This window comes from Thermobia domestica, chromosome 14, assembly GCF_964235325.1.
Source record: "Thermobia domestica chromosome 14, izTheDome1.hap1.1, whole genome shotgun sequence".
NCBI lineage: Eukaryota > Metazoa > Arthropoda > Insecta > Zygentoma > Lepismatidae > Thermobia > Thermobia domestica.
The window spans coordinates 176,035,030-176,057,244 of NC_137467.1; the positions used below are offsets into that span (position 1 = coordinate 176,035,030).

At 35.0% G+C, this 22,215-nt stretch overlaps 1 protein-coding gene across 1 annotated transcript; it reads right to left on the reverse strand.

Moving 5' to 3' along the window:
* Positions 1-5,284: 5,284 nt before the first annotated feature.
* LOC145670755 (O-acyltransferase like protein-like) lies at positions 5,285-21,744 on the reverse strand. The gene is made up of 6 exons (XM_081739522.1): positions 21,582-21,744; positions 14,213-14,348; positions 11,815-12,016; positions 10,504-10,646; positions 8,579-8,687; positions 5,285-5,949 (listed from the first exon to the last, which is right to left on the reverse strand). The coding sequence occupies exons 1-6, from the start codon at positions 21,734-21,736 to the stop codon at positions 5,795-5,797; spliced, it is 900 nt and encodes a 299-aa protein (XP_081595648.1). The 5' UTR covers positions 21,737-21,744; the 3' UTR covers positions 5,285-5,794.
* Positions 21,745-22,215: the final 471 nt, after the last annotated feature.

The window sequence follows — 22,215 nt, forward strand, 5'->3', positions numbered from 1 at the left end:
CATTTCGACCGCAAAGTCATATCGACGTGTTCCGTCGTCGGGCAACAAGGCCTGAACGAGTTGCACTTTGTAAGCACGAAACAATAAACGTTTGTGTAAAATGTCATGGATAGAGCTTTTTGGCATCTGTAATTCACGTGACGCCCTGCGCACCGATTTCTTAGGACTTCTCAGAAAAGACTCCACCGTGTCTGCTGAGGTTCTTGGTCGACCAGACCTCGGAAGGTCAGCAACCGACCCTGTGAACTTCTCATACCAGGCTTTAATGCTCTTGACATCAGGTGGAGTCCTCCCAAAGGTTGTCTGGAACTGTCTCTGCACCGTGGTTGGTGATCGTGTCTCATGGTACCACAGGACACACTGTGCCTTCTCCTGGTTGGTTGGCATGGCTTCTTACTTACGTAATACAAACCTAAAACAAACAAAAAATGAGACTTGGTAAAACAGAACAAACCTAACACAGACAAAAACTTTTATAGTTTGTAAACAATTCAACACCAGTTTCATATTTCTATCTTATTTCTAGCCTGAGTTATCAATTTCTGTAATCAGGGAAGGACTTCTCGGACACCCTGTACTACGAACTAACTGCGTAACCTTAAGTTTTGATTATTCTGAAATTGTTTTGTCAACAGCCTAAACCTCCCACTATTTATTATGATTATTCTTATCGAAGTTTGATTTCCCCGTCTTTGGAGTGAGAGATCCGATTTCGATTCCCTGCGGGAGCTCATGTAGTTCGAATTCCACTTTGGGGATCCTATGGTACAATTTGTACCATACGGGGTGTTTCATGGTACATTGCGTTATAACTCTCCTATTTGAGCTTTTTCGTCCGGTTTTTTTTTTTTTCAAGTCCAGAGGCATTGCAGAAGACACTACGCATGGTTTCACACCTTCCTGTGTTGAGGCATAGGAGGTGATGACGTCATAAGTCTAAAATTTATATTTTCGTGTAATACTTTTTGGTGGGGTTATGTAAAGTATTTTTGGCGGGCTTATTTTTGCATGTACAAGATTGAAATTTCGCATAAAACATGCAGTCCACCGTGTACTATTTACCAGATATTTTCTTCAGATTTCTGCGTTAAAACAGGGGGGGGATCCAGAGGGTCAAAAAGTTGAAAAAAGGGATATTTTTACCCAAAAATCCCGTTTTTCCTCATTTTCCCGCCTTAGATACATGACGGAGACAAGTGAATCGTACCGCCTGAAAGACAGTTCTATTCTGAAGAGAATGATGTGTGACACATGGCCCTAGGGTAATCAGGGAAGTGTCAGGGAATTTTTATCAAAATATACTTCTCTATAGGGGAATTTTGGACATTTTCTGTACTATTTTTGTGCTGGCTTATTTTTGCACCTAGAAGATTGAAATTGTGCACAAACATTCAGTCCATCGAGTAGTATTTACCAGATTTCTTTTTCAGATTTCTGCCTTAAAACAGAGGGTACAGAGGGGCTAAACTTTGAAAAAGGGAAATTTTTACCAAAAAATAACTTTCACGGGATTTTTCCGCCTTAGATACACAATGGGGACAAGTGAATGGTATCGGCTGAAAGGCAGTTCTATTCTGAGGAGAATGATGGGCGAAACATGACCCTAGGGTAATTAGGAATGTCTCAGGGAATGTTTAAAAATTTCCCTCTGTATACGGGAACATAGGATATTGTCGGAATATTTTTTTTTTTTTTTTGGGCGGGCTTACTTTTGCACCTGGAAAATTGGAATTGTGCATAAACATTGAGCTCACCGAGTAGTACTTATCAGATTTTTTTTCCAGATCTCTGCGTTAAAACAGGGAGGGTCCAGGGGGGCTAAAAGTTGAAAATAGGATATTTAGACCCAAAAAATCCCGTTTTTCCTCATTTTCCCGCCTTAGATACACGACGGAGATACGTGAGTCATACCGCCTGAAAGGCAGTTCTATTCTGAAGAGAATGATGGGCGAAACGTGACCCTAGGGTAAATAGGGATGTCTTAGGAAATTTTTTACCTGAGATCATGGTGTTTTACGGTAATTTGGGGCATGGAGGAAATTCATGATAAAATTTCTCCCGCCCTTGGTATTCAAGATAGAAACTTGAAATTTGGCACACACATTCAGTATGCTAATTACTATTTATCATATGTTTTTGTAGATGGCTATGTTCACACAGGGTTGCTCCAGGGGGGCCCAAAGTGCGAGAAAAAAATTTTCCCTCCGAAATTTTCCCTTTGACATCATTTTTCCCGCTCCTGGTATATGGTATGAGTATGAAAGTGGTATCATTTAAAAGCCAGCTCCATTTTAAAGAGAATGAGGTATAAACCATGAGCCTAGGGTAAATAGTGACGATGCAGTAGCTGCTTGACTGAAAGTCTAAAAAATAGCCCCAAAACACCGGATCTCTTAAGGGTTAATCAGTAGGTCCCGTCTCATATACCTTCGGTGCTCACAAGGACGCTAAAATCAAGTAAAGTCAACTCAACTCGATGTTCTACTTATTCTTTTCAATTATAACCAAAATACAGTGTAGTAGCGTTTGAACTATTATACTAAACAAAACAGCTGCTTAAAGGCTGCTTTTAATATCAGAAGTAAATCAACGAAGCAGGATTTGTTGCGAAAACGTTTTCGTATTACATGGCCACTTTTGCACCTTCATTTCTGGCGTTGCAAAGTTGTGATGGACGGGTAAGACCATTATTTTTTAAGCCATGATCGAAATATTTATGGTGAAAGATCAGTGGAGCAGAGTTGTCTTCAGCATTGGAAGGAGGGCAGAATTGAGCCTTATTCTAAAGGGACATTAGTTTCATCGTACCTTCTTTTGTGGCAATCGGACACTAATCATCACATTTCTTCCAACCAAAACAAGTTCCAAATAGTTTTATTGGGGTGGCAGTCCGCCCAGTTCGAAGATTGGAGGGTACATGTTCCCTTCATACCCCCGGGATTTGCCTCAGTGTTTATTTGATGAAAGACGTTAGGCGTACATGACAAATCTATAAAAATATGTTCTTCGGTTTCTATGATACCGCCAACTAAAATATAACAATGAACTTATATAAGGCGTTGTTACGGAAACGTATTTCCCCATGCGATTCTTTCAAATATGTTATAAACTTAACGAACATTGTTCTATTAACAAGTAGCTTTTTGTCGTAAATACTTTTGAACACAACGGACGTAAGTGATGCCTAAATTTATTTTCAAATCTGTCACGAATATTTGGAAGAAGGTAAAAGTCTAATAACTAAACAAGTAGAATTTCAATACTTTTAAAGCGTGCTTATGTACCCATTATTTTAGTACTAGTGGATTTCTATGCTTTCAAAAGGAGAGGAATTGTCTAAGTACAGCATCGTTGAATGGCGTCTCTCTTTATCTTTCTTATATTTTCAGAAAGTATACTACAACAAATATGTATATTAAAACAACTATGTACCAAATGAATATAAAATCCCGGTTCGATTAATGGTGTGAGCGTATGTGATTCGGATTCTATGCTAAACAGTAGGTCCACGTATTATATAGCCTCGCGCCACACTAAACTCAGAATCAACTTAACACAAATTAATGTAGTTTGGTAAGTTCAAGAGATGAGTTGACTAATATGGATCTTAGCATACTACTTTGAGACAATAATTCGAAACGACAATAATTATATAATATTATTGATGAATATTTTGTTGGAAAAATTGAAATAATTAGTGTACTCTTTATTATTTCGTTACCCTTGTTTCTAGATTAACGTAAAAAATATGTAGAGATAATAATTTCGATTGCATTCATATGCCAGATGTTGATCTGCATCTAATGATACTTTAGATCAAACTAAAATGGTTGATAGCAAGTTTGAGGTAATTTCAATGTGTTTGACGCCAAATCGGGACCCAATCATGTATGCAAATAGCGAGAATCATTCCCTGAGTTTTCAGTCTTTTGCGAATAGAATGGAAGGAGGAGATACTTTTTCATTGTTCAGTATGTGAAGTAATATCAGGGGTTTTGAAACTCCATATGTACAGAATTTAAGCAGAGTTGTTCAACCTCCAACACCGGCTAGAAGATATTATGATCAGATTGGAATTGATTCCAGAGTTTCTCATTTACAAATTGTCAGTAGTATCATAATTACTCCATCACCCTATGATAATAATTTCCTTCGTTTTTATAATCAAGTTAGGATTGAACCCATAATTAATCTGTTTGAGATAGGAGGATTTAAAGAAGCTGATATACCTCAGCGGCACATTGGATTTAACCTCTCGCGCAATAATTCAATTTTTACTTAGAATAGTAATATTGGGAGTAAGTATTAGCGCCTATGAAATTATTATAAAAAAATGTGTCTACAATTACAAATTCTATGCCCATTGGGTTATATCGTTCGAGAATGTCAAGGTTACGATACATAGGTCAAGGATACGAGTGTTACGATAAATAGATTTTGTAAGCTCCAGAGAATAAAGCGATTGAAAATTATCTTTTTGTTAATAATAGCAAAAAGTGTGATACCAAGACAGCTCTTATGGAAGAGTAATGTTGAACGAGATTGCAATCGCACAGCTTTAAAAGCAGTGGAGAAACCTTACATTGCAGTTGAAATTATAAGCTCGTCCGATTGTGGATTTTGTACGGTTAATTACTGCCGATATGATATATTTATATTTATCATTCATCACATTAAGGGCAGCAATGAATTATGAAACTTTTCTACCAGACCATCCATGATTTTTCCAGATGAATAAAAGATATTTAAAAAGTAAAAACGAAATGCTTTTAAAAGACAAATGAAATATTACAGGGTCGTTGCTATAAAATCCTTTTTCGAAGTCACACATCAATATATTCTAACTCAATATCGTTAGCAATATTGGATCAAGAACTTTCTAAAGAAGTAACAACATAGGGTAGATATATAGGTCCCATGTACCTTATATGATTCCTAGATAAAATTTGCTATACGCCCCATGAGATCTACGTGAAACTTAACGTGTTAGATATATTACAGTTGGTTACACTCGTATGGATAACATTAATATTTGTTGTACATGAACCTAGACAAAGATAACCTAGATATATCTCACTATTAAGTCGTGCAAACGGAAGTAGTACTTCAAATCAAGCTAGAAGTACTCGAGAGAGGATTCTTACAAAATAATAATTTTATGATGTATTTAGTTTTCCATTAAAACACTAACTTTCTATTAATATTGACTTATTTATTAAAAACAGAACTATACAAGATATACAAAAAATAATAAATAATTTATTAATATATACATAACTATACAAAATGTTTACAGCAGCAACAATATTGGAAACCTGAAGTTTCTTTTTCAGAGAGGGCTATATATACACACATATATCCTTAAAGAAAATCGTTAAAATGACACGTGTCTCTCAGTGCAAATAACATGTCTATTATGAAAAGGGCCTAGTCAAACTATTATGACTTGTCAAACAAATAGCCTTCAGAAGGAAGAGCAGCTTGAAGGGACTCTTCTAAGAAATGTTCTTATGTTCTACTGTTTTTAGTTTACTAACTTTTCTTATTGTGATTCGCTTTCAGTTATTACACATGCCAAATATTCTGAGAATATAAACTTAGATGATAAAAACACACTATAATTCAAACTTTCAGCCTAATTTATGAGCATTAATCACTCTTTCCTTCCCGAGGAATAGAGATTGACTAAATGAGTGTCGAGTCCATTTTTGGGATTTCCGGGTGAAACATAAATGTTTCCTGAATATGTTTCTTTCTGCTGAAATATATGATATTAACTGAAGAAAAACTTTGCTCAATGGCGACTTGTTTCTATAACAACAGCATATGGGGAAATTTCTTTTTCGAGTTCAGATCCAAGATTGTCATCTGGCAGCATGTTCGTTGGCTGGTCAGATGTTTTCTTTAAATCTTCCTCAGGATCTCCTTTACCTGATTTAGGTTTTGAACCTACGGCGAAAGACAGAAGTAACGAAAATGAGAAAGTGATATAATTAACAAATCATTTGAAGATAATTTTTAAGTTCTTTTGTAATTACTTCATATACATATCCTTAAATGGAGATGAAATAGTTTATAAACCCTTTTAATTGATTTAGAAATTGAGTTTGAGAAAAGTTTTTTTTATGGTTTGAAGTAAGATTGCATACTTCTATTCAAACATATATAAGATACACTCGGAATAAGACAATCAGATTCTCTTGAAAGAATTGAGCTTTTAAGGTTAGAATTGACAATAAATTTAATTTTAATTGAAGATAACATCATTAAACCTCATATGTAAAATACTAGCTTGTTCGATGATTTACCATTTGTCAGTCAACATCATAATTTCGTCATTGTAGAGTACTGCGGTTTCTGTTCAGAAAGTTGTGACATATGATTTTCATAGGTCACTTTTGAAATTGCCTTAATACCATTCCATAAATTTCGCAGAGACCGAAAAGTGATAGCCTGAAGCATAAGGTTCTGGATATACGGTGGAAACGTTTAAATCTCCTAGCCAAATTCTCACAACTGCTAATGGATTGAAATGTGCTCTGGTGTTCTTAGCGTGAAGTAGGCACCATTTCCGTTTATAGTTCCGGAGGTTTCTCTTGAATTGGTAAGTAAACTCGCTATAATTCTTGACTGACACGCCTCCGCCTATCATTCAGTCATGATATAAGATAACCTTCTAATCCCACTAACAGGATAGCTTAACGTTCCTGGACGTTATTGTACAGACTGACAATAGACTGCTACAGACTGAGAGCATGTCCTCGCTGAGGCTTGGTATTTTTTTCCACATTGCTGTTATAAGCTATCCACTTCCCATCACTAGTGATAATCTACTTCACAAGTGGCAAAAGGCGGTTATGTTTCAGTGAAGATTTGAGAACATAAATCTTATCGATTAAACGCCATTGAGTCAAACCATGTGATATCCAAACCTGGAGTTTCTTTTCGTTGCTAGCATTTTCAAAATTGTTTAACAGTGTTTTGTGATGCATTTTATGTCGTTGCCTATGTTATGACTGCTTTTATGCCAGACTTCCTCAATCATAGTTAATGATTGAGCTCCTCGCGTCTCCAAACCAGGCTAATTTTTACGATAATATTTTAATATGTACTATGATATATGTAACAATAATAGTTCGTAATGCTATGTTTAATCATGCTTCTATTTTATAATTATTTTCATTGCTTTGGTACTCTATTATGAATATTATTATAATTGAACACAAAACTACGTCTATGAAAATATATTTTCTACTCCTCCGTTTCGGAACAAACATTTGTTTGTAATCTGCCATTTCTTCAGATAAAGACCAAAGCTTTTTTTTTTTTTAACGAAATGTTAAATGTATCTTATATTTTCTTTTAAGAAAAAGATAGTCAATCATAAAGTTTTAGTTTATCGTTAACGAAAATGTGAAATTGCGACTTTTGAGTGAAATATAGAAAATTGTCAGTTTATAATCATAAAGATCTTAATAATATATAATTAAGTAAACTAGTAAATTACGGTGCTGAGGTAATGTATTTGCGTCCAGAAAGTATTACTCATAAAGAATATATATAGAACAACGTACGCGTTGGAGTGAATTCACGAAGCAATGAATAGAAGTCAAGCTAAGAATCCAGATATTCCTGGATTTACTTCCTTCCAACACCTTAGGGAAGTTTTCAGTCTTACTACACGATTCAGACTAGGTTCTCACTATGTACCACAAGGCACGGATGTGATCTTAGGTAGAAAATTGATATAATTCTAAAATAAAACTAGATTGTCAATTTATCCTTCATTTCTGTATGCCAGTTACCATTCCGACTAATAATTGAATTAACTAACTGTAATTCTATGATTTATGGAACTCAGAGGTTCAATGCCAGCTTCATAAAAGCTCTGCATCAATTTCTATCATTAGACAACGGGAGCCACTTTTTACTTTGTATTCTTACTTCTGTGAGATCCATCTTAATATCGGCCTACCACCTGCGCCTAGGTCATCCTAATGGTGGTTTTTCGATTGTCGTTTTAGTTAAAAATTTGAAATCCTTCCTGTTTTCTCCTATTCCGGCTACACCTGCCCACCTGAGCCTCTTAGGTTTGATTATCCCAACAATGTTTGGTAAACGGTATAAGTTATGTAGTTTCTCGTTATGAAGTTTCTGCGACTCCTTATTCCTGTTCCTCTTTCGTCTCAATATTCGCCTCAGGATCTTGTTCTCAAGTACTTTCTGTCTACGTTCTTCCCTCAGAGTAAGCGACCACGTTTCGCAACCATATAGAACAACAGGCATGATTATATTTTTTATATTTTAATCTTCAATTTCCTTTACAGGATTCTCGACAACAATAGACTAATAGTTGAATCTATACCTAAAATCTGCACTTTCATTTAACAATTATGCTAAACAATAGAAGTGTCTATTATTACAAATATTCCGTAAAATCATAAAGCCCATCATTATAAAAACGATAGAGAATGAGACCTCCTGATCAAAATAAACAAACAAATATATCTAATAGGTAATACATTTGAAACATAACGAATAACTACTTGTAATGGAGAAATAGAAAGTTTATATTTACCCTTCCCAAAGAGTTCCTTTTCGAGAATAAGTATTGGTGATTCAAAAATCAATGTGAATATTGCAGACAACATCAAAACTAAGACCATATCTCCCAGGTATGCTTCTACCTGTAATAAATTAAACGAAAAATAATTAAGAAATAGTAAAAATTTATATGTAGGATGGTTTTGTGGACATTGATTTCGTGCCTTGATTATTACTGGTTTTAAATTTTTTACATACTTTACTCCCCTCTGCCATAAGACATTTTAATTTTCAACTGATAAAAAGCGTCGGCTGAGCTTTACATTAACAGCAAAGTAATTTAGTCTTGTAATCAAGTTTACAGTAAACGATTTTCCTTATGAGAAATAAGCTGTCTTAGATGACCACTCTAATAATGTGCATCGTTCTTCATAACACTGAATGTAAATTTAGTTTTCAAAGAGGTGTAACATTGGACACATCATCTATCATTTTGTTCTCAGAAGCGTAAGATTTAAAGTAGCAAACTGATAGGAGGACATTTTCAGAATTTTCTGTCCTGACCAACATCGAGAAGTGATAGAATAATATGAAGATGTTAGTTTACAATGTAATCACTCGTGGCTTGAAAACACAATTTACGTTTTTTGAATAGCATCTATATCACTGTGCGTACAAACGTAAAAACTCTTATCTACAAAATTGGTTATAAGTCGCATTTCAGTTTTTTGCAATCTGGAAAATTGTTCCTCTAAGGTCTTTATTCAATTTTGATATTGTTTTGTGATAAACTCGGGCTATAGGATGGGTGTTAAATCTCCTCAAAGCCAGCCCTTCGCTTCGGCCTTAGTTACAATATCCGTGTAGGTTGGAGCACTGCAGTATGACACGGTGGACATATTGAATAAGTTTTGTCGATATCATAAATTCAAATGACTATCTCCAACGATTTGGCACAACTCCATAGTTGAAGCTGATACATTAGTTCTTTCATAGAGGCCACGGTATGTCATGAGCAGCTTATTATCATCGGCTCGGAACATCGGTATAGGGCCAGGTGTACCACATTCATTCATTTCTCGAGAACGTTTTGTATAAGTTTAGTAATTATTTTTGAAACTGTCTTTTCGTTAAGAAGAAAACCATTATTTATTATATTGACTGGTTTTCTTGTCACCTTTATAATATTTTTGTCAAGATACAAAGTTAACATCTATAATATACAGTTATCTAAGTTATATGTTATTGTACATTATAATGATATACCCTAATTACCCCCCAAAAAAAACTTTGATAGATAAAGACACAAAGTTCATCTGATATTATTACTAAATTTCTGCTCTCTCATGTGCATTTTTTTTAAATATAATGCCACACTCACCATATCTGGACTCGTAGTAGGATAATGAAAATACTGAATTAATAATAACATAACAAAAAGTATTTAGTTGTATAGTTACATAATGATCATTTCCTATAGGATAAAGTTGAATATTGTCAAATGAAATGGTAGAAACTGAAAGAATAAGGATGTAGGATAAAGCACAATATACATAGGAAACTAATGACTTTTGAGGTCTGTCAACTTGACAATTATTCTGAGGATAATCTTGAAAATAAATGCTTTAATGGCACCTTTAATCATCTTCTAAAGAATCAATAAGAATACTACTCATTTTCGTCCAAGATTATGCAAGAGAAATAATATTATAAAAAGAAGAAAATTGGAATTTCTACTCACTAATCTAGATCTTTTCATTCAACTATCCTTAAGCAAAAATGTGATAAACAGTATTTTTTCTAACGCTGCATTGCAATATTTTAGATATATTAAAATGATAATAAAAGCATTCGTTTTGTGAAACTATTCAAGCGTGTTAGCGATGACTAAATAATGATTTTGTAATGAAATATTGAAGAAGTGATGATTCATTAATTGTTGAGAGATAAAGAACTTACCACTCTTGGATCAGAGTAATAATCCGACGTCCTGACAGTTCCTGCGAAATAATTGATAATGAAGAAGTGTGTAAGGTAAGCGCAATACGTGAGACGACTCAGTGGCTGGAAAGCTTTCCATGACAGAATTGCATTCACAGGACCTACGAGAAAATTATTGAACACAATGATTTTTTCTTCATATGTTAATAGTTCTGCTTTCGTACTGTGTGTCTACACAATACTTAGAATAATATGATATCGTAACTGCGTTCGCTCAGTAATTTACATCACCAAATGGGTTCCATTTATTATAAGTTTGATTAAAATTATTGTGATAATATATGTGTTATGAAATTTTTCTGTTTACTAGTACATCAAGGTATTGCTAAGTTCATAAATGTTTCTGTATAGATTTGTTACACTAGGAGAAATGTACGTTTGTCATAGAGTAGGACCCAGGTTCGTTTCGCCGAAAATATAACTTATTTTGTGTCTACCATTATGTTATAGTTCAATTTCTTAAAGAGCTGTCCCGCATTTTGCACTGATATTTTTAAATATATTTTTTAAGCAACGGGCGGGTTAAGGCTTTAAGTGTTAATTACTCAGTCTCAGATTAAGTTAGCAAGCTAAGTTTTGTATTAATGTCTTCCAGAAGGATGAATTTTGCAGCTTATTTTTTCACATTTTGTGTATGTAAGAGATACCACGGAGGATAGGGGACGAATAAATTTCACTTCTTTTGTCTTAGTCTTTTGGGGCGGCTTTCCCCCCTTGGGAGTACACTCATAAAAATTGTTATGTAAGGCAATGAAGTAGTCCAATATATTGTAATACCCCGTATCTATACTTGCTTATGTGGGGAGTTGAGGGTGGCAAATTTGGTTCATTTTTGAGCCACAGTTCTTCTTACCTTGATTACATTTATTTTTAGACGGTTCCATATAACAAATGATATATTTTCTTTGAATTGGTCTGCACAAATGTTACCTCGTTGGAATTTGCGTTCCATAAGCTTTCAAACTACGTATCATTCATAACTTGATAAACAGGGGGTCACCAGGGACCCCAACGTGATGGCCTACGATTTCGTTGAAATCCATGGCCGGAGTAAAGAATTTAATGATACAAGCTGTGTTTGAATTTTTAACAGCTAAGAAGATTATTGAATACATTGTCTTAAAAAAATCATGAATTTATACAAATCAGCACAAAAAGATTCGCTTACTACCGAAACAATAGTATCTCTAATATACCTGTAGTTTGCCAATAAATATATTTAAGGATATGTGAGAAAAAACATAAATTAAATGCTACATATATATTTACCTCCGTATCCTTTTACACAGGCAAAAATAACCCAACATATACCAACTCCCCAAGCAAATCTGTGCAAACTAGAATAGAATGCTGATTCTATGTCTGAACGATCATTGGTAAAAACGTCATTACCATGATATACAATAATAAGGCTGTACAGAACTGTGAGACAGACTCCTGTTGAAATTAACCATCCAAGCCAAACAAGCAACTAGAGAAAAAGAAAGAAAATAAAGAAATTTTTCTACACAGAAAAGAAATAATAGAATAAATTCTTTTGAATTTGTTTAGATTTTTCAAAAAAGTGAAATTGACTTGCTGCTGTATATGGAGAAGTAGAATAAATTCGTTTGAATTTGTTTACATTTTTCAAAACATGAAAGCTGCTTACTGGTATATTTTTAGAAGAGGATTTGACCTATGAGTTTTGAAATAAACTAACAAAGGATCAAATTTGGTATTTATATAGTGAAAAACCTTAAACATGTACAATTTTTACCGACAATATTGTGCTAATGATAACATTTTAATGTTGTTTTCAAACAAAATATACCGATGTGTCTGCATAATAAAGGATATTTCTTCGAAAAACATGTTGGAAAGTAATATATTAATGTAATTCTTTTTGCTTTTCTAACAAATATTATTACCAGAGGTGTTCCATATTGATTTACACATTTTTCACTTCTTTCAGGGTCCACCATTCAACTAGCCATCACAGTTGAAAGGACGTAGTACATAGATCTGCCTTCATGTGAAAGAACAATACAGAAACTGTAGTACATTTCACAAACAACTGTAAATACATGAGCGGACAACGTGGAAAGTGATGAGCGAGGACAGCGCTGCACAACGTGATTTCTGTAGAAAGAGGGTGTACACACTGGGGATTGGAGACAGTGTGTGGAGAGTGCACACCGTCAAGCAAAACCGTATACAATTGGGTGGACGGCTGGAAAAGTGGCCTTAAGTCAACAAGGATGGGACCAGTTCTGGGAGGAAAGCGACTGTGACAACACTAGTGTACATTTCAAGAGTGTAGTGGCTTACAGCAGGTGCATCACATGCACGGAGCTGGTGGTCACTGCACGAACACCTTAAGATGAGTAAGATGTCTACCAAGTGGGTTCCCATGTCACTGAATGCACCACTAAGACAACAGAGCAAGAACGTGAACAGTGATCTTGTACAACGCTACAGCCAGGATTTAGAAGGCTTCATGTTCAAACTCATTTCTGGCAACGAGACTTGGCTGCACTACTATGAGACAGAGACCAAACCCCAATCATTGCAATGGAAGCATAAAGGCATCCCCAGTTCCTATACAGCTAAGTTCTTAAACAAGTTCAGTATACTGCTCTCTGTTGGAAAATGCATTGTCACAGTCTTCTGGGATAAAGATGAAATCATCCTCATTGACTGGTTGGAACCCGGGATCCCCATTAACAGTGAGTCATGCGTGACAACGCTTCGGAGTTTGCGGTGTGGAATTCACAAGAAACAACCAGGAAAACGGGCGAAATGTGTATTCCTGGAACATGACAACAATCGTACCCACATGAGTCCGGCAACCATGACTGTCATTAATGAGTTTTCGTTCCAGGTGCTTTCACACACACCTTATTCTCACGACTTGGTCCATTTTAATTACCACCTACGGGTACTCGGGGCATTGAAGAAATTGTTATGTGGACGTCATTTAGCCGACTTGCAGGAAATTCAAGACACTGTCCGGACGTGGGTTCGACAGACCCCGAAAAAGTGATTCACACCTACACAAAAGAACCTGCCACATCAGTGGCGCAAGTTGCAGTCTTTAATGGAGACAATGTCGAGAAAATGGATGTATTTACCGAAGCATAAAGGTTCTTATAAGTGTAAAAAATAAATTGTAGATCAATATGGAACACCCCTCGTATATTCTATTTAAAAGTTAATAAAGGATTTTTTATTCAAAGGCAGCTGAGATAAAGTTAAGACAAGTATGGTAGACCAAGTAAAATATAACACACTTAGAATCTCGTTTCCGAAGAACAACGTAACTTGTGTGCAGAAAACAAAAATGGAAAGTATTATATTCTGTCGTTTTCAACCAACACAGACTTTGGGTTATACAAAAATGTGTGATGAATGGGTGAAATATAGAATACCTTGCTAATAATTCAAAAGGTGTAATATTATAAAGTTCACCATCTTTCGTAACTTGATAATAATGGACATAAAATTTATATTATATACAAACCTGGCATTGAACTCAATAAAAATCACATTTTTAGTTATGAAATAGTCCTATACGTGATACAAGCCTGCTAATTATAAGCTGAAACTTAAAACAATTTTCTCTACAGCAAATAACAACTATAGTAATGAAAATATAAATATATCGAAAGTGTATTTCATATCTTACCTTAGGAATTCTAACTTTATGATTTCTAGTTTTGTACAGAATATATCCCAATACAGCACCTACAAAATATGGAGCCCCTCTTGAGAAAGCTGGTACGTAGATATATGACATGTAATCCACAAGCTTAAGTAGGTCACTGTAAAAAGGAGTGAATACAAAGAGTTACGATAGATTACAGAAAAGTAAGGTTCAGTCGCTACTGAAAAACGTTACTACATAGTTGATTTTGTAAAATTAAACTAAACAACACTTTAAATGTTGCTCTAGTTACTTGTTCGTGCGACGTGGTTCAAGGTTCGATTACCGATGGAAGACCCGTATTATAATTGAACGTAGTTCGAAATTCCTCATTAAATTGTAAATACACGATCGACATAGTCTTAATCCTGATAAGGGATCCAAAACTTCTGAAAGCAAGAAACAATAATACACTGAAAAAAATCTCAATAATGCAGCAAAATTATTGATGTAAGAACCTGAGACATATGGAAATACAGTAGAACCATTCTCGTCCGCTATCGGCTGATCCACCACTCCGTTTGAACCGACCGTGCTCGAACTTATTTCGACTCGTCGGTGACTCGTGAGACTCATTGTCCTTAACTGCCGTCGTCGCATTGTTGTTTACTTGCTGTCACCGTTGTCTGCCTTAGTGCTCTATCATCTCTCGTATGGGTTCATTCTTTGTGCGTGTTTCTGTACTGCACGGTGCAATTTTTAGTGCTTACTATTCTTTGGTTTCAGGACAGTATTCTTCTATGTTTATTATAGTATGTGCTTTTCAAAATGTCAAGAGTGGAACGTAAACACGTTACTCTTTCATTAAATGAGAAATTAGAAATGCTACAAAGACTGGGCAAAGGGGAATCACTCAAAATAATGCCAATTAACTTAATGTAGGCGTCACGACAATAAAAGATTGAACTAGAAATCGGAAAGACATAGAATCATAAACAGTGACGATAGATGGTGAAATCGTTCTTTAAAATCGCAAAACATTGAAAAAGTGTAAACTTGAACTGCTTTTCCTGTATTTTCGTTTATTTTCTGATACTCCGACATTTTTTTTCGTACCGATCTTGTGATCAATAAAATATACCAGATACAGTTTGCAGCACTGGTACACGTGGCCCCGTGTCACGTACAAAGTAGAAATGCCATGTTATTCAGTTACCATGGGGTTGCTGGATGATACTAAGATTCAATCTACTGTGAAAGCATATTATACGAAGAGTTCATTGACTAGATGTGGATGTCACACGAGGACCATTTCCATCTAAATTGCTTCATGAATAAGCTAAAGTTTAGATATTTTGATCCTGAAAACTCTGTTTAGAGCATGAATGCCATCCACTGAAATCATACATATTTTAAAGATGAATGAAACGCAGCAACCATCAACTCCGAACACTATGCTGCAATGATGAATAACCTAGTTCTTGAAGAACTAAAATAATTCCCACAGATTCGTGACAGTACGTGGTTTTAGTAGAAAAGAGTAGCATCAAACACAAATTGCTAGTCGATTGAAGCATTTAGACAATTGTTTGACAATCGAATAATTTCTCGATTTGGTGATATCCCATGTCCCTTAAGATTCCCAGATTTCATAGTCTCTGGTTCCTTCTTCTGCGGTTACTTAAAGCCAAAAGCATGCAAAAACCAATATACACCAGTTGGAGATCTGAAGACAGAAATCATCGAGAAAAGCAATCAGATTGCTTTGGACATGTTACATCATGAAACGCACGATGCTCATGGATGCAAAACTGTTAACGTGAAAACGCAGGTCATTTTACTAACATCATCCTCAAGACATGAGACCATGTTTTAAAAAGATGTGGATTACTTCATAAACGACATATTACTGTAGAGATATTGGATTTCCCTCATATTATTAATATTCAGTATATAAACAAATCAAGATTTAAAAACGATTTTATTTTTCATATTTTTTTTTTTTACTTTTTTTCTTTCTTTATTTTCTGTGGATGATGAGAGACAGACACAACTTGGAATAATAAGACAGTCAGCAAACATTTCAAAATTCTCTTTAGTAGACGATTCCTCATTCTTCATTCTTGGTAAATTTATGTAACTTATGTAATCTGATGTAACCAAAGTGTTCTGTAACTGTTGACAAATTATTAAATAAGTCGAGAATTCCATTTACCTTGCACTTTCCTGAATCCTACACGTGCGTACTTTGGATGTTTTTCCGTAATTTCGTCGGCCATCTTCCTATTTTGGTTGATATAAAAAGGTCCCAGGACCCGGAAGAGGGGAGTAGCACTCGAGAAGCGGTGAAGTACACGAGGAGCGGTAACGTTCACGAGGAGCGAGTGTGAGCAACGGCAGGAGAGATCTATACCAAATTCCACGCCAATTCGACACAGAAGCCGAGACATGGAGACCACCAGTCGACGTCCAGGAACTGAGGTACGGAATACACATCCAAGGTCCTAAACGCTCAAACAACCTTCCTTTTCTACGCCACTGCAGATGAAGAGTTTTAGAATAAATGTAACGGGAGGATTGAAGAAAGAGATCAAGTACCTGAAGTGACCCCAGAAAAGTTCACCACGTCGAACAGAAATGAGGATGCACATTCAGTGTCAGAATTGAGTTTACGTCCTCCTCCGGAAGAATTCATAGTTAGTGACGGAAGTTTTGGTACAGAGATTATAGTGCCGCATTCTACCGTCTTGGAATTAAGGAATTCTAACGTAAAATCTTCATACATTTCCAACTACATAGTGTATTCTTAAAAGCGGATACGGAAACTGAGATGTCGAGCAATTCACGCATTTTGTGAAACAGCATCTAGAAGAAGATATTAGAACGTATATACGCACGACCATATAAAATTGAGAATCATTACCGGGCATACCTATTTTTATGAATTTAGAGACCTTCTCCCTCCCCACAATTTTTATTTCCAACATAATTTTACTAACACAATCGAGTATTGGGCGATAAAACCCAATCCAACCTCTAGTTACCTTAAATTCCGAACCTAATTTGGAAATGGGTTAGGTTTATGTTGGAAATAATGAGCCCCCCGGCCGCTTTAGAGTATGATATTAAGGAAATTGTATTTAAGATATTAATAGGAAATTGTTTAGACATTTTGGGCATTTGGTCAGATCATGAATATGAAGTACTTATACTAATACAAACTCTTTCTTTTTCTTCTTTTTTTTATGTTTTTCTATTGTCCCAATTTTACTGATGCCTCCTACCCACCTCTACTGAAATACTACGATCACCCTCAGACTTTCATAAAATCCACCCTCACAGTCCTCAAATAACGACACTTCCTTTATTTATCTTCCCTGATTTTTTTCACGATACCTTGATATTCTTACCTGAGTTGCCAACCCTGTTTCTCATCGGAAGTAAGTCTTCTGATAACTTTACCGCCGCATTTCACTCTAATTTTCCTTATTTTCAAATCTTCTCCACAATTCCACTATTTTATAAACCCAACCCCCCGAGACGCCACTGGCTTCACGCTTAGGTACCTTGACTTTGAAATCGCCTTTCAAAAGCCTAATAATAGTTATTTTAATCAAATGTTACTTTCCCAATATCATTATCCTTGTTTTTGAACTCTTGTGCCCCCCCCCTCCCAAATTAAAAACAGCCATTATAACTTGTCATTCGTTTTGCTCCTATCCTTCTGTTTGTAAACAAACATCGGCCATTACTATACCGAGAGCCTTTGCGAAAACTCCCATCCCTCCCTCATAGCGTCATGGCAGCCATCTTGGAAATTTTCATGTTTACATTTTCCCACGGCTTAGAAACTGTGTTCCTTTGCCAAATTTTAGCTACAATTCCCATTTCTTTATATTATAACATATATACTTTTCACTTTCTACCCTTCTGATATACACCCTTTCTTAATCTTCATCCTAGATACATCATATACAGAGTCACATGTTTCTGATAACTTCAACCATTATTCCTTTTCTTCCTTTATTATTTTTTTTTAAAAAAAACTTATCTCCCCACAACCCCTTTCCGTACCTCAATGCAGCATAACACCACTAAGAAGAAGAGGATTTATGGACATCAAGAGATATCGACGCTCAAATTTTAACCTTACAATTTGCCCACCAACCGACGCAAGGAATGATATGTTGCTGAACGTTTTTTTTCTCACTTTTGGTTTATACACATTTTTTGATGCACGTAAATCTCACCTTATCACTCGTCAAAAAACTTTTTTTTTTCTTCACAAACCATCGTTAATATAAATGAATTATACATCTTCAAGCAGCTCACAGCCATACCCCATCACGCCCAGCGTCATCCTTCCAGCCCAGTCGATAACATCTGCCATCTGGTGACAGCTATTTCAACTTCACTACGTCCTTTGCATATGGTCAACGACCAAGCTGGCCTAGATTATCTTGCAGCTGAGACTCTGCCGATTCAGCCTTCTACAGTTTCAAGTTCAATGTTATAAACAAGACCATGTGCTTCAATATCTTAACGATTACGTCAACTATTTATACGGGAGAAAAGACAGGAACTATCCAAGACATTGAAAGATGATGTTTTCAAATTGACAAATTAACTTTCTTGTGTCTTTATTCTTCAAATATTGATTGATTGATTGGTTTAGTGCTACATTTTATTATCTGTTAACGCTAGTGATTTAAGTGTTTTTTTTTTAGTGATGTGTGATTAATTATTATTTTTTATACATATATAACATACATAAAGTTCATATAATACAAAGTATATATACAGTGCGTTCAATAAGTAATTGGACCTGAAACGACAGCGTTTCTCTTTTCGTCGTTCAGTAAGATTTAGTGGCGGGAATGTAGAGATATTGGATTTCCCTCATATTATTAATATTCAGTATATAAACAAATCAAGATTTAAAAACGATTTTATTTTTCATATTTTTTTTTACTTTTTTCTTTCTTTCTTTTCTGTGGATGAAGAGAGACAGACACAACTTGGAATAATAAGACAGTCAGCAAACATTTCAAAATTCTCTTTAGTAGACGATTCCTCATTCTTCATTCTTGGTAAATTTATGTAACTTATGTAATCTGATGTAACCAAAGTGTTCTGTAACTGTTGACAAATTATTAAATAAGTCGAGAATTCCATTTACCTTGCACTTTCCTGAATCCTACACGTGCGTACTTTGGATGTTTTTCCGTAATTTCGTCGGCCATCTTCCTACTTTGGTTCATATAAAAAGGTCCCAGGACCCGGAAGAGGGGAGTAGCACTCGAGAAGCGGTGAACTACACGAGGAGCGGTAAAGTTCACGAGGAGCGAGTGTGAGCAACGGCAGGAGAGATCTATACCAAATTCCACGCCAATTCGACACAGAAGCCGAGACGTGGAGACTACCAGTCGACGTCCAGGAACTGAGGTACGGAATACACATCCAAGGTCCTAAACGCCCAAACAACCTTCCTCTTCTTTCTTCCTAAACATACTCTCGACTCTCTCTTTTTTTAAATATTTGTTTTTATTTATTTCTACCCACATTCCCTATAAACTAAAAACGCTCATCGTCTTCTCAGTTACCTCTCTATTCTACCAGTGAGCTATATTTCCCAAATTAACGATTATAGTTTCTTTTCTTCCTTCAAAACGACGACGAAAGCATTCTTTTCGAATGCACAAGCGTAAGATTACATATTATTCATAACCATGAACACACTTGCTTTGAAATTTCCTTTCTTTTCTTTTCCATTTCCACAAAGGAAATTATATTCACGTATAGTTATTAATTAATTGAATGTAGAATACTTCGAATGTCCGCAGTAGCTAAATAATGGTTGAATTTAAATTTAAAGAGTTTATAAGTTGCTCCAAATCCACACCGATGGCAAATAAAGAAAAAATAATTATATATTCTAAATTTATTTAAAGTATACATAGTATGCATATAGTTTTATCGTAAATTATTCAAATAACAACAGTTCTTGGAAAAATAATTGTTATTCTATTAGGATAAGATACATTTCAAGATAATTCTAACAGTTTTCTTTTATGAATCTTGTTTCTGGTGGTAATTGTAAACTTACCATAACCAGTTAAATTTTTCTGGTAACCTTCTAATTTAAATAATGATGTTAATAATGTAAAGCAGGAACATAAAATGTTTCCATATTATGTGTTTCATAGTATGGCTAGCAATTATATATATTTTTTGTAAGTGTTACATGAAATTGGCAATAACGTAAATCATTATCATAAGTATTATGCTATTTTTGGTATGCAACTTGCCGCAACTGAGAAGCTTCCACTAACAACTGTATTAAGCTATTTTTTGTTTTCACGTACGATCTTCAGATACCATACTTCAAACGTACCATTCTTCACCCTCTCCCTCTTTCTACTGCCGATATAGCCTGTAGCACTTCTCTTATAACACTCATCCTTCTTCAGCCGGCAAGAAGCAAACCAGTTTCCTTTTATTTTCAATTGTATCGAAAATTATCTTTTAGACAAAATTCTTCCAGATATTGTTTCATAGTTCACTACGTAATGAAATTAGCTTAATAAATTTTGCGAAATATTTGTCGTATAAATTACATGGTAAGTTTTGCTTAAAGTTTGTCGTAATATAAACCGACATTTACTTTCTGATCGTTGTGTCCCCCTTAGCGTTTTCAATATTGACATTTTTCTGTAGTCTTCACAAATAATGGTGATAACATAAATTGGAATGGAGAAGAAAGACCTAAATACTTCCAAGGATTACCCTTCATTGTAAGTTATAAAATTGCCTTTAGAGTTTACTACTTGGACACTAATTAAAATCAAAATGCACAAAGTTTCAAGTAGTGTATTTAATCATAAGTGATAACACTTTTCAAATAACTAACCTCGAAAAATTCCCAACAATTTGTTGGTGGGTACTGACCTTTTTGTAAACGAAACTTTTATAGCAAAATACTTCAAAGTCAGTAGTTCGGGTTTAGAATATACGGACCCAAGAGGAGCGAGAATGGGAAATGATGAAAACTTCATAACGAAAAACTACATAATTTATACGGTTTAACGAACATTGTTAGGATCATCAACTCTAGAAGGTTCAGGTGGATAGGTCATATAGGCACAATGGAAGAAGGTAGAAATGTTTTCAAAGTCTTAACTGGAAGACCAATCGGGAAACGACTATTAGGAAGACCAAGGCGCAGATGGGAAGATAATATTAAGATGGATCTCGCAGAAATAGGAATACAAAATAGAAACCGGATCCTGTTGGCTAAGGATAGAATTCAATGGAGATCTTTAGTGAACTCGGCATTCACCCTACGGGTTCCCTTGGCCATAGAGTTAGTTAGTTATGTTAGTCATAGAAATAAAAGAAATAAAATACTTACGTGATAACTATAGTCCACGGTAGGTGATGAACCATGGTCAACCAAAATGGAATAACGATAGACACAGTAGTGAGAATGGCCAAAACTACTAATCCAAAAACTGGCCATCTCCACAGAGGATATAAGAAAACAGGAGATATCCAGAAGAGTTGCATATCTGCTTGTAAATACCACGCCTGAGCAAGACACTGAAAACATAAAAGCACATGGTAAAGATGTAATAATTTTGTGACTATTCATAATCTGCTTCTGAAATTTAAACACCGTTACTTTTTTTTTTTTTTGCCTACCAACAAATATGGTTTAATCGCGATATTGTTTACATATTTGGTGATTAAAGAGGAATTTAACATGATGTTCACTTAACTTTATATTTTAAAACACTAACAAAAATGATAATAATATTAAATATTCAAGCACGTACAATTTATATCTCTTTTCACATAACTTTATAAGATATGGAAGTCTAAAAATGTGAATATCCTTTCTATATCATTCCATATATACGACGTACTTCTAAGTTCTTGGGAGAATGCCTTTCAAAATATTATTTCTATCATTTCACTGTTCGTTTCTAATGTATAATGTTTTAAGCAATAAAGTTGCTTAATGAAGATAAATCGTCTCACAAATT

Bases quoted from the DNA above. Each gene is read 5' to 3' on its own strand.
- LOC145670755 (XM_081739522.1), bottom strand. From the start codon at position 21,736: ATGCAACTCTTCTGGATATCTCCTGTTTTCTTATATCCTCTGTGGAGA. The intron at 14,349-21,581 runs GTAAGTATTTTA...TCCTTTTTACAG, and splicing joins CCGTGGACTATAGTTATCAC to TGACCTACTTAAGCTTGTGG. The intron at 8,688-10,503 runs GTAAGTTCTTTA...AATTTATTACAG, and splicing joins ATTACTCTGATCCAAGAGTG to GTAGAAGCATACCTGGGAGA.